The sequence below is a fragment of the Scyliorhinus torazame genome, chromosome 9 (assembly GCF_047496885.1).
Source record: "Scyliorhinus torazame isolate Kashiwa2021f chromosome 9, sScyTor2.1, whole genome shotgun sequence".
Lineage (NCBI taxonomy): Eukaryota > Metazoa > Chordata > Chondrichthyes > Carcharhiniformes > Scyliorhinidae > Scyliorhinus > Scyliorhinus torazame.
The window spans coordinates 197,680,127-197,694,334 of NC_092715.1; the positions used below are offsets into that span (position 1 = coordinate 197,680,127).

The window sequence follows — 14,208 nt, forward strand, 5'->3', positions numbered from 1 at the left end:
ATGATTTTATGATAGAATCTCTGCAAGTTTGTTGAGTGATACTCGACAGTTGATTGCCTTGAAATAAGCTAGTCCAAATATAGTTTATTTAAATTCAAGTTCTAACTGTGGAAGAAATAGCTGAGGAACCATAAAATTGTTTTGATGATCTCATGCCAGGGTCACTTCTCGCCTCTTTCTATTAGCGATTAATTTTCTGAAGGTCCCATTTGCAATCTATAAAGACTTCACGATGGTGATTGAGCAACTTGAGCCAGATGGATACATCTGACATTGTCTGACATTGCCATGAATTTAAATCATAAATTTGATGAATTTTCCCAGAAGGTTATGCTATGTGAATAACTACAATCTCATCAAATGAATAAGAGTACATTTAGTTGATTCCGAAATGTTGTTCAAATCGTACCTCACAACAGAATGAAATTGTGCAAATAACCTGTGTGGTTAACTTGATATCAGCCTGAAACCCTGGCCGGATTTCTCCGGTTGTCAGGATTTTCTTCCCGCTGGCAGTGCACCCCCACCAGTGCATTTCCTGGTGGAGTGAGGTGGTTTCAATGGGGAATCCCATTGACCGGCAGTGGGGAAATCCCACTGCCAGCGAATGACGCGCTGCTGAGAAACACACGGTTGGGGAACATGGGGATCACCGTCCGCATTCATTAAGATATCAATACCAGGCCCCAGCACCTGAATCATCCTGGACCCCACAGTCAGAAAATTCATTCATATCAGCATGATGACAACGGCGTGAAGCCCGATTGGTCTCCCCAGGAATGCATCTGCCGAGCAGACCTCCCAGGGGAACATGGGTGAGTGCATCACTTAGGGTGGAGAGGGTCATGCCTGGGTACTGCCCCCTGGCCCTGCCTGGGGGCAGTGCCAGAAGGCGGTGCCTTGGGGCAAGAGTCCAAGGTGAACTGCTTTGTGCTCTGGCTCCTTTTAAAAATGGCGCCTCGATTCTCTGGTTACTAAGTTGCTGGCGGGCGAATCAGAGACCCCCACCTGCGATACGTTGGCTTCAGTGCTGCTGTGCCCATCCACCCATTGGCCTTTACCGATTTCTGGGAAAATTGTGTCAAAGTCAAATTTCATTGATTTCAGTTCTATCATTTAAATGTTACCATTGTATATAAAATTATAATGGAAGCTAATTAGTATAGACTTGTTTCAAATCTATCTGTGTTGAAGTTACTTATGGATCTCAAACTTTGACCAAGTGAACCCTTAGTAAGGCTTAGCACCAGGCTCCACTTTTTTTTTTTACATAATGAGACATGCATTTCTGCTGGTATTATATTGGTCATCCATAGAAATACTGTGGCTATAAGAACAACAAGTGACTCGCCTCTTGACTCCCCAAAGCCTGTCCACCATCTGCAAGACACAAATCAGGAGTGTGATGGAAAACTCTGCACTTGCCTAGGTGAGTGCAGCTCCAACACTCTAGGCTGGCTGGACACCATCCAGGACAATCGGGCAATTTGTTTGATTGGCATATCCACCACCTTAAATATTAACTCCCTCCACCACCGATGCACATTGGCAGCAGCGTGTACCATCTACAAGATGCTTGGCGGCAACTTACCAAACCTCCTTCTACAGCACCTTCCAAACCCGTGACCTCTACCACCGAGAAGGACAAGGGCAACAAATGCACATGAATACCACTACCTGCAAGTCCCCACTGTAATCCTCCTTTACAGCACAGTGGGTGTACCTATGCCACATGGACTGCAGTGGTTCAAGAAGGCAGCTCACCACTGTCTTCTCGAGGGCAATTTAGGACGGACCATAAATGCTGGACTAGTCAGTGACACCCATCTACTGTGAAAGAATGAAAAACAAAGTTTTCAGACTAGCAACCCAGTGGCCACGTTCAGGCGGCCATTCTTGCCGTGGGTGCAAATCCCATACTGGTCGGTAAAACTCAAAAGTGGCCCAAAATGGGATTTACGCTGCCGGGATTTCAATTTGTAGTCTCCCTGGCCCCCTCCGGTGACGCAAACAGTTTCACACCCAGGAAGGTAATGAGTCTGATTAGCATATCTTATAATAAATTTGAATATAATTATAGTGCTTCACGCTGCTGCTCCCGCCCCCTCCACATCATCCCATCCACACCGGTCGGTGTAAACCACTACTGGTTTTCAAAAACAAAAAACAGTCGTGATGATGGGTGGCAAGGGACTGCCAGGGCACTGCCCCCTGGCAATACCAACCTGGCATTGCCAGGTGGCATGCCCTCTGGGCAGCCCTATTTGTGTGGGGGGGTTCCACCTTATCTGTGCGCGCAGGGTAGTGCTCTGCCTGTTGAGGGGGGAGGGGTGGTGTCTGAGGGGAATGCCCCAGTACTTGCGTGGTGGTGGGGGAGCGAGGGAGAGTGCCCCAACGATTGTGCATGGATCCACACTGTCCTTGGGGTGGGGGGGCAGAGGGGGGGACGTCAGTGTGGCAGAGTTTGTCAGCGCAGATTGAGGTGCCCTAATAACATGGCACCCTGATCTACAGGCACCCCCCCCCCCCCCCCCCCCAACCACCACCAGAGTGACACCCAAACCATCCCCACAGGTTCTCTGTGCACAGAGTGCCAGAAAATCTAGTGAAAACTCCGTGGTGCACCTGGAAAGATACACACCGGTAGTCAATCAGAACCTGATACTCCTGACAAATTTCTTTTTTTTTAAAATATTTTATTGAGGCATTTATATATTTACACATCAATCACAAAACCAAACTAGCCAACAGGGCTGCAAATAACCACCAACAACTAAATAATTATTCTCTGGCAAATTGTAATCCACTCATGTCTAATCTGAGGGAAAATAATCATGAATGCTGTGCATTTGTTGGAAACGCATATTAGTACTGCCTTTCAGGATGGAGAGCTTGTCTCCTCTATCTGTTCTCCCCTACAATGTGGCTGTAGTCCCTCAAGGTGATCCTGGAGAGCCACTCAGTTGTCAAACAGTTGCAACAAGTGGTCAAAAATAAGGAAGTTGGTGGGAAAATCTGTGTCATTGCCCATCTTGCATCATTCTGAGAGCATCACAACTGAAAATCTCCTGTGGTTGGCTCACCACTGCCTTTTCATGGCAATTCAGGACTGATACTAAATGTGGCCCAAATGTTACTTGCCAGGATTTCTTGTGTCTCTTTTTTAAGTTAATTGTTTTGGAAATATTCAATGGAATAGTTTCGTTGGAGAATTACAAGTGTGTTATCTGTATATCTAATTTGCTTTAGGGCAGCACGGTGGCACTGAGGTCCCAGGTTAGATCCTGGCTGTGGGTCACTGTCCGTGTGGAGTTTGCACATTTGCCCCGTATTTGCGTGGGTTTCGCCCCCACGACACAAAGATGTGCAGGGTAGGTGGATTGGCCACGCTAAATTGCCCCTTAATTGGAAAAAATGAATTGGGTACTCTAAATTTTTTTTTAAAATAATAATTTGCTTTAGTAAATAAAACCATAATTTCAGGGGAATTGGTCTCTAAACTTGATAAATTCAGTAAAATTGTGTTGGCATCATTATTCCAGAGAGTGTTAATGATGCGCATATTGAACGAGTAAGTGATTTCATTACTGTGCATCTGAACAAGTTCTCAAACTTTGACAATTCATATAACCCCTGCAATGCGGAGAATTGGCCAATCGGCCCCTTGAGACTGCAGTGACCCTCTGAAAGAGCACTACCCAAGCCCACTCCCCAGCCCTATTCCAATGACCTCTTAATCTAACCTACACATCTTTGGACTGTGGGAGGAAAGCGGAGCACCCAGAGGGAACCCACGCATACACTGGAAGAAAGTGCAGACTCCACACGGACAGTCACCCAAGGCTGGAACTGAACCCAGGTCCCTTGCACTGCGGCAGCAGTGCTAACCACTGTGCCGCCCATGTTCTACATTTCCGCTTTCTTTCTGCAACTTTTGTGTAAGACTTGGTGCAAGGACAGTCTGCTCTATTACCTCTGCAGCAATTTCCACTGCTGAAATTTCTTTTGAAGTGCATTTTGTTTGGCGATATGCAACTTTTTTTTCTTCTGATTTTATGATTGCTTTGCTGATTGTGTCTTTTCAGCTCCTTTCATTTAATTTATGATTTACTGTTTTCTTCATTCCCTCTCCCACTCTTTTTTTTTTTTTGCTGCTACCTAAAAGGTGGGTAATCATCAGGAAGCCCATGCTGGCCAGAAGGATCCCAACATGCTCACGGTAGGAGCAATTGTAACTAGTTCTCGGGTTGATGTTGTGTGATATCCTAGTCATTAATTTGTCTTTGCTGTCCACCCTACGTCATGTGGTGTCCAACTGATTGAATATTTTTCCCTTGTTGCAAGAAGTGAACGGCGACTACACATGTGTGAAATTTATTGCTGTTTGTGTAATTCTGAAGTCTTGCGAATGACTGACTTGGCTAATGGTGCCGCTTCCAGCTGCATGGAATAAGCAGGGGTCATGGGGGCTAATTAAAACACGAGGAGCTAATTCCTCAATCAGCTAGAGATCCCAGTTTCATGGAATCAGGTAGGGACCACACTGCAGCTTAATAGATGCTGCAGATCACGTTTGCTTTCAGATTCTGATAACATTCCCTCTTCATTGAGGATAGCAGAAAAAATATAAAAATTCATTCCTGTGACAGACTGTACAGCTGACGCTAATTCATGAGAAAGTTTTGCATTTTGTCAAGTGAATAATAGAATTGCAGCGTGATGAGATCCTATCTGTGCTGCCTCTCTGGTGGAACTGTCCATTAGTCCTGTACTCCTGTTGCTTCCCTGTTACCTTCAAATATTATCCAATTCCCTTAAGAATTATTATTAACTCTGCTTCCCGCAACCTTAAGGCCAAGCATTCTAGATTGTAACATTACTGCGAAAGATAATTTCCCGTCACTTCTGGTCCATTTGCCAATCACCTTAAATCTGTATCTTTTGGTTACCAACCCTTCTGCCACTGAAATGGGTTTCTCTTTATTCCATCAAAACCATCTGACACCTCTTTCAAATATCCTCACAATCTTTTCTACTGTGGGGAAAACAATCCCAGCTTAAGGTTACTGATGTCCTTCATTCCTGATAACATTCTGGTTACACTTGTCTGTAAAGGCCTGAGTGCCCTTCCTAAAGTTTTGTACTCTGAATTGAGCTGGGGTCTAAATCCCTTGTTTTTATTTACTCGATTAAGAGTCCCATGTGTTTTTTAAAAATAACAACCCTCTCAGCTTATCCTACCACCTGCCACGTTCAAAGATTTGTTTGAATAGATCTCTCTGTTCTTGCACCACCTTTTAAAATTGTACCATTTAGCTAATCTTCACTCCATTCTTCCTACCAAAATGTATCTCTTCACACTTCTCTGCTTTGAACTACCTCTGCCCATTTCAGCACTCCACATTATTTTTAAATTATGCCCTGCATTCTGAAATCCAGGACATACTAATATATATTGGAAAGTGCAGTGTTCCTATTAATGATCCCTGGGTCACTTTTATATTAAAAATATTCGAAACAATTATGAAACCTAATTACCTCCTTTAATATTCAATTTACTCCCCTACCCACTTCCAATTTAAGCTGCTTAAACCATTGCTAGTGAGGGAATTGGTTTTGCGGAAACTTGAGAATGTTTGAAGGAGATGCCTTCCACACACCCACACATATAATCGCTGATGCATGTTGGCGTACGATACTAATTGAGTCTCCTCGCATCGTTGAATTCCAGGATCTCTCCAAATCTGTTCCCTTGATGACATCTTGAGCGGGCAGTTAGTCCTTCATCAAAACGCAATGCTGAATATGGAAACAAATGTCAATTAAAGGTCTTTTGCAACTATTCTCGGCAAAACAAAAACCATCCTTGTAATACTTGGGCCTTGATACACCTTTAACATATTCCCAGTTGCTGATGGATTCTAAGAACCTGTTCAAAATGAAAATGCTTGCTAAGCTGCATTTGTTAAATGGAGTTGATACCACATATTGCTTGCATTATTCAAAATGATTATTTTACGTGAATAGTCAACAATTGTATCTTAGCACATTGTATAAATATTAATCTTGTCATTGAGTTCCTCCTATTGCAGCAGTCTGCAAATGAATATTATGCCAGAATAAGCAGTTTTGTGTTCTACAATAGTTAATTGAAGTGCCGAGTTATCTCCTTTGATCAGCTTACCGTGCCGTATTCCAGCATGGATCTCATGTTTGGTGTCCACTTGCTCCACAAACAATAGACATAAACTATCTAATCTCTCTACTGCAATGAGTGCTATCTCCATGCCAGGAAATTGTATTTTAAGGATGCACAGTGATGTTTTTGTCGCACTTTTCACATTGCATGATTGCAGGGAGTTGCGGGATAAAACTATTTTCATTTGCATAATTTTGCAGATACAGTAATGCTTTGAAAAATACGGAGGAAGTAAACAAATGTGCTTATATATACATAACTGTTATTTTGCAGCCCAAGCCACGTCTCCAGCGGGGTGGGAGCTCTGCATCCCTGCACAACACCCTCATGAGGAACAGCATCTTTCAGCTAATGATCAACACTCTGGATCCACTTGCTGAAGGTAACCGACAACACTCTGATGTGAAACTTTACACATAAGAAATTACTTATGGTTTGATATGGAAATTTTGCAAACCGGTTTGCTCATGTTTACTGTTCTCCACCTTTTAACCAGTATGCGCTCCATCTTTAGTCTATCGTATCAGAACGAAGTGATGCTTGCAGCTGACACAGAACATAAACCTGCTACAGATTAAATACTGCTAGGCCTTCCCTTGCCCCAAACTTGCCCTGAGAAGAAAATTGCTGTGAATTGCCTGAGCATTACACTGCAATCGTCGAGTCCACTGAAATATAAATTTGACTTGAGCAGTATAGCAAGATGGACGATGATGAATTGACAGTCCATCTTGGAATCCTCCTATAATTGAAGTCAATGGGATAGAAAATCAGATGGAGTGGAAAACGGACTGCGATCAGGCAAGTAGAAATCTAATGTCTTCTGCAGGCTTTCTTGAGTGGCTAAAATCAACTTTGTTCTGAGACGAGGGCAATTTCAAAATTTCCCCTGTTAGAATATTCTGGAATATTATCCTTCTAAGAAGGTTGTTTGGATACAGTAAGTCACTTTTGTGACATTTGGTTGTGGTCTATGTTTGGTACAGGCAGAATCATGTTACTTTGAGGTTACAACTGCAAGAAAATTAAAACCTTTTCTCCAAAACCTTCACTCATAACATCCAGTTCATGAAGTGTAGCCTTGTCTTTTCAATATGCCATATTATGTTCTTCACTTCCTTTGTCATATTAAAATCAGACCGATATGAGCAATAGATTCAGGTTTAATTGACAAGGTAAGGGTTTTTTACTCACTCCCTGTGTCTTTTGTAATGTCTTGTACAGATATCTGTAGTTGTGGTTTACTAAAAGGGCTGATGGTATATTTCCACAAATCTTATTTATAACCTTTGGACAGATACAGCTTTGGAGGTAATTACTGTGCATTTTATTCTCCAGGAGAAAGATGGTATTGCTGTGGGGGAAAACCTTGTCTAGTTTCTCTCCTTGATCGGGTATTGTCTGCCTGAGGTACAGCTGTCGTTGCACCAACTCAAAGATCCATGTTAATCCAAGCATCTGGAATGTTTCTATACTGCCTTTGCAACGTTTATATTTTCCACATTCGGGATCTTCATGCAATTTTTTTTTAAAGTGAGATTGCTGAATTAGTGGCAACTTGTGAGTTGTTTTGTGCTATTAGCTTAAGCCCGTTGGAAATGAGTTCTAATGGATAAATTCATTTCACTTAAGTTCAGCAGATATTAAAGAACGGAAACTTTCATTTAATCACATTAGATTGGATTGCTTTCAGTAGTTAGAGGTGTTAACTCATTGTACTAACTAATCTGTTTTAACTCCTTGTGCTGACTCTGTTTCCGAAGAGAGTGCAAGTTTGGAAAAGACTGCATGTTAGAAATGCGTCAGAGGTGACCGGACCAGATGGAAAATATTTTCCTTGGGCACTCGAGCTTGAAAAATTAAGATGGTTGCAGCTTTTATTTGATTTGGCTCCTTTATGATTTTATTTGTCATTTAAGGAAAAACCTAAATCTAAGCAGACCATCTCTCAGCTGACTGACAGTATCTAGGAATAAGATGAAGAAGCTCTTGCCAAAGTTGAAAATATGTTTTCAAAAGACCATGGAGGGTCACAACCAAACGGACAGGTTGGATTCAGTCGCTGGTTTCACACCCCTCAATTTCACTTTACACTCCTATCATGTCCAGAATATGAATCCTAGTACATCTGTCAATCTCTCCCAGTATTGGGGCTGTTTCTAAATTGCCATCATCCTTCAAAGAACTGTAACAGGTACTTGTATTCTGTACTGGCAAAGGACTTGGGAGAATTTTTTTTTTAACATGCCAGCTTGTGCATTATTAGATGTGAAAAAAGAAAATGCTGGAAATACTCAACAGGCGCAGCCGCGTTTGTGAGCAATGAAAGGTCACCGAGATGAAATGTCAACTCCGTTTCTCTCCTCTCAGATGCTGCCTGACCTACTGAGAATTTCCAGCATTTACTGATTTTACTTCAGAGTTCAGTGTTTTGCTTTTACATTATTCGAAAACCTTTCCTGAATAAATGAGCTTATGAGCAAATCGATTTCTAAATACCAATGACATAAAGGGATATGAGAATACTGTGAGGGGAAAAAGCAAATAGATTAAGCATTTAAGTTTGAGTTGCGAGCACCAAAATAAGAGGTCTTATTTTGTCCACCGTAGTGCTTGCAGGATTGAAGTGTTTAATTAAATGTATTGAATAAATCAAAATCTCATATTTCCATTTGCTGCTTCAATGAACAATCAGCAAAACAATTTGCCTTAAAAAGGGGAGACTGTGGCGTAGTACAAAGAACAATACAGCACAGGAACAGTCCCTTCGGCCCGCCAAGCCTGCGCTGATCACGTGTCCTATCTAGACCAACCGCCTGTATCCTTCTATTACCCGTCTGTTCATGTACCAATCCAGATGAGTCTTCAAAGTGTTAAAGGCCGCTAACATATCTGCCTCAACCACCTCACTTGGCAGTGCATTCCAGGTCGTCACCACCCTCTGTATAAAAAAAACTTTCCCGCACATCTCCACTGAACCTTTCCCCCCTCACCTTGAACTTGTGCCCTCTTGTAATTGCCATTTACGCCCTGGGAAAAGCCTCCAACTCTTCACCCTATCTATACCCCTAATAATTTTATAAGCTTCTATCAGGTCGCCCGTCAGCTTCCGTCTCTCTAGGGAGAACAATCCCAGTTTATTCAATCTCTCCTCATAGCTAATACCCTCCATACTAGGCATACCATAGTGGTATTGTTACTGGACTAGTATTCCAGAAACCCAAGATCATGCTCTGGATACCTGGATTCGAAGCCCATCACGCAGATGGGGAAATTTGAATTCAATAAAAATCTGGCTGACCATGATCGATTGTTGTAAAAACTCATCTGGTTCACTAATGTCCTTTTCAGGAAGGATATCTGTCATCCTTGCCTGTTTGGGCTACATGTGATTCCAGATCCACAACAATGTGCTTGACTCTTAAATGCTCCCTTGGGGAATTGGTGTTAAGCTGCAATGGTAACTATATAATAAGAATTGGAAGCAAGTCTTGACTTTTTCGACTCCCAAGTTTATTGTATTCAGTGATCACTTCTCCAACACAAAACAGTGCCATCTTTATATGTGGTACAGCCTATTCTGTCATTGGATGTCTGTCATAGAATCCTCACAGTGCAGAAGAAGGCCATTTGGCCCATTGGATCTGCACAACACTCTGAAAGAGCACCCTAACAGGGTCCCTCCCTATCCCTGCTACCCAGTAACCCCACCTAATCTGCGCATCTCTGGACCTAAAGGACAATTTAGCATGGCCAATCCACATAATCTGCACATCTTTCGACAGTGGAAGGAAACCGGAGCACCCGGAGGAAAGCCACATAGACACTGGGAGAAAGTGCAAACTCCACACACAGTCACCCAAGGCCGGAATTGAACCCAGGTCCCTGGTGCTGTGAGGCAGCAGTGCCAACTACTGTGCCCCTATTAAACAATAAGTGCAATCTATTAAACAATTAAAACTCCGATTTGAACTTGAGTACAAGGGAACATTAACTCTGAGGCTGGTCCAGCCAGCGACGCCCATGTCACATGAAAGAATTTTTTAATGGGAGAAAAGCCATTGAATCATGTAAAATGGCTGTTCATGATATAATGTCTGTTCATGACATGAAGTACATTTCCAGGTTACTGGAGGGATATGCAACCACTGTCATGCAATAAAGACAGCATTTTGAGATTCTATGGTGTAAATTCCAGCCCACACATCACCACTCCCCCCTCCACTCTTTCCCCTCCCCCCAAACACACCCGGTTGCTCGGTAATGCCCAATGGAAATGATTTCTGGAACCATTTTAATGATGTCAAAGAAAACCACACTGCAAGCAAGATGCTACAGAAGAAAGATCAACTCTCAAAGATAGTCACCCCTGCTCAAGCTGCGCCAGCTGACCTGGTTTCTCCTGGATCTGTCAATGGTGTAAACGAATGGAGGGAGAGAAGTTGGAAATCAGTAAGTACTCAGATATTTAATCATCTGAAGTATCCTGAAGTGCCCCATCCAAGCCATTTTATCTTGATTATTAATCACTAGACACTTATAATTGTGCAACTCTTTAAGTATGTAATTCTAACAATTAGCATGCTGTCCTAAATTATACACTGTAGCAAGCCAGACATAGGTAATTTTTGTCATTAAATGACTATGCTGCATCCTATATTGATTGTGAGGAGTGATGTTTTAACTCTGTTTATCCTTTCCATGCAGATTATGCTTTCCGTCAAGCACAAGGCATTGTTTCTCCATTGAAAAGCCGGAGACATCACTAGGAAGACCAGTCACAGCCTGATCAGGATATCTAGGGTCTCTGATAATTTGGATTAATGAAATGTTGCCATCAGAAATGGGCACTTAACACTGCTTCTGAAACACATTTTAAAAAATAAAAATAAAACTAGGCAGTACTTGAGTAGCAAATTCTGCCACACTAAGTGTAGAAATTCACAACATGGGCAGCACGGTGGCACAGTGGTTAGCATTGCTGCCTCACAGCGCCGAGGTCCCAGGTTCGATCCTAGCTCTGGGTCACTGTCCGTGTAGAGTTTGCACATTCTCCCCGTGTCTGCGTGGGTTTCGACCCCACAACCCAAAGATGGGCAGGCTAGGTGGATTGGCCACGCTAAATTGCCCCTTAATTGGAAAAAATGAATTGGGCACTCTAAATTTAAACAAAAAAAGCAATTTGCAGCATGGTGTGCTGTGTCAAAGCACTTGCCCTCCCAATATCTGGCAGTCTTTTTTCTCCAATTGATCAACCCAGAGAGGCATGTTAAGCAATCCAAGCCCGATGGTCTACCAAAAAACTAATTATTTCAGATGAAAAGCAGCTTGAAAGAAAACATTAATTTTGTTATTCATTATTTTTAAATAGTGAAAGAGATTTTTCTCCCAAGTTTCCACAACATAACTCATTTTAGTGACCTTATTTGATTTGATTTATTATTGTCACATGTATTAGTATACAGTGAAAAGTATTGTTTCTTGCATGCTGTACAAACAATGCATTCCGTACATAGGGAAGGAAGGAGAGACTGCAGAATATAATGTTACAGTTATAGCAAGGTGTAGAGAAAAGATCAACTAATACGAGGTAGGTCCATTCAAAAGTCTGATGGCAGTAGGGAAGAAGCTGCTCTTGAGTCGGTTGGTACGTGACCTCAAACTTTGGTATCTTTTTCCTGAAGGAAGAAGGTGGAAGAGAGTATGTCCGGGGTGCATGGGGTCCTTAATTATGCTGGCTGTTATAGATAGCGGGAATTATAGATAGAGTCAATGGATGGGAGGCTGGTTTGCGTGATGGACTGGGCTACATACACAACCTTTTGCAGTTTCCTGCGGTCTTGGGCAGAACAGGCTCCATATCAAGCTGTGATACAACCAGAAAGAATGCTTTCTATGGTACATCTGTAGAAGTTGGTGAGGGTCGTAGCTGACATGCCAAATTTCCTTTGTCTTTGGAGAAAGTAGAGTCGTTGGTGGGCTTTCTTAACTATAGTGTCGGCATGAGGGGACCAGGACAGGCTGTTGGTGATCTGTACACCTAAAAACTTGACGCTCTCGACCCTTTCTACTTCGTTCTCATTGATGTAGACAGGGGCAAGTCCTCCACTACGCTTCCTGAAGTCGATGACAATCTCCTTCATTTTGTTGACATTAAGGGAGAGGTTATTGTCGTTGCACCAGCTCACCAGATTCTCTATCTCATTCCTGTACTCTGTCTCGTCATTGTTTGAAATCCCACTACGGTGGTGTCATCAGCAAATTTGAAAATCGAGTTGGTGGGGAATTTGGCCACAGTCATAGGTGTATAAGGGATATAGTAGGAGGCTGAGGACACAGCCTTGTGGGGCACCGGTGTTGAGGATGATCGTGGAGGAGGTATTGTTGCCTATCTTTACTGATTGTGGCATGTGGGTTAGAAAGTTCAGGATCCAGTCGCAGAGGGAGGAGCCGAAGCCAAGGCCACGGAGTTTGGAGATGAGTTTCGTAGGAATGATGGTGTTGAAGGCTGAGCTGTAATCGATAAATAGGAGTCTGACATAGGTGTCTTTGTTATCTAGAAGTTCCAGGGTAGAGTGCAGGGCCATGGAGATGGCGCCTGCTGTGGACCTGTTGCGGCGGTAGACGAACTGTAGTGGATCAAGGCAATCCGGGAGGCTGGAGTTGATTCGTGCCATGACTAACCTTTCGAAGTACTTCATGATGATGGATGTCAGAGCCACTGGACGATAGTCATTAAGGCACGCTGCTTGACATTTTTTTTGGTACAGGGGTGATGGTGGTCTTCTTGAAGCAGACAGGGACCTCAGATTGTTGTAAAGAGAGTTTGAAGATGTTTGCGAATACTCCCGCCAGCTGATTCGCGCAAGACCTGAGTGCTCGTCCGGGTACCCCATCCGGGCCAGTGGCTTTCCGTGGGTTGACCTTTGAGAAGGCTGCTCTGTCGTCTGTTGTGACGTCTGACGTCCGATATAAGTTCATCCGCGGCTTCTGGGGTGAAGGGCTCGCTCTCGCTGACCTCTTGCTCAAAGCGTGCACCGAATGCATTGAGCTCATCAGGGAGGGGTGTGTTGGAGCTGACAATTTTGCATGCCTTCATCTTGTAGCCCATTATGTCTTGCAGACCTTGCCATAGACGGCGGGGATCCGTGTGGATAGCCTGGTACTCAAGATTGGTCCGGTACTGTCTTTTGGCATCCTTTGTTGGATTTCTTTATCTGGCTTTCTTGTAGAGGTCAGGGTCGCCTGACTTGTTAGCTAAACCTGATATCAAACCAGGTTGAGGCCTCTCTTCACCCTCTAACACAGCTAATTTGATCACCCAAACAAATGTTACACAGTTTTTCAAATCCTAGCAGTTTGCACTTGTCATTTCTCTTCGCTGGGTAATTTTGTAAGACTAGGGAGATGAATGTAAATTCTGCAGTATGTACTATTGAGAACGCAGCAGCGAAAGCTGGCCAGGAATGCCCTTTGAACTCCTTCCACGTCGTTGGCATAATTTCACCAGAATGTGATGGAAACTTTATTTACACGGGTAAGCGAGACTTCCACTACAAACTGTACCAGTGGGGAAACTCCTAGGAAATTCCCGGCCAGCGATTCAGAGAGAGCCACGTGTCCCAACACGTTCAGGCCAGTAGTTAGTGGTTAGTACTGTTTCTTCACAGCAGCAGGGTCCCAGGTTCGATTCCCGTTTGGGTCACTGTCTGTGTGGAGTCTGCACTTTCTCCCTGTGTTTGCATGGGTTTCCTCCCACAAGTCCCAGAGACCTGGACATTCTGAATTCTCCCTTCATGTACCCAAACAGGCACCGGAATGAGGCGACTAGGGGATTTTCACAGTAACTTCATTTCAGTGTTAATGTAAGCCTACTTGTGACAATATTAAAGATTATTATTATAGTACTAAGATCAGCTCAAATGGATTCAGTAAAAATTAATTTTGATTACAACAGCCAAAGGCAGGGGTTGCCCAGCATTTGTTACAAAGAAAACAATTTGCACCTC

At 43.2% G+C, this 14,208-nt stretch overlaps 1 protein-coding gene across 5 annotated transcripts in view; it reads left to right on the top strand.

Moving 5' to 3' along the window:
• The window catches only part of slc24a2 (solute carrier family 24 member 2), a 397,942-nt gene that overhangs the window by 238,688 nt on the left and 145,046 nt on the right, over nt 1-14,208 (top strand). For 3 of the 5 annotated variants that reach the window (XM_072516936.1, XM_072516938.1, XM_072516937.1), the window contains exons 3-4: nt 4,166-4,219; nt 6,473-6,581. In XM_072516936.1, the coding sequence (XP_072373037.1) occupies nt 4,166-4,219; nt 6,473-6,581 (163 nt within the window). The remainder of the gene's footprint in view (nt 1-4,165; nt 4,220-6,472; nt 6,582-14,208) is intronic. The other 2 variants (XM_072516939.1, XM_072516940.1) reach the window with 1 other exon arrangement.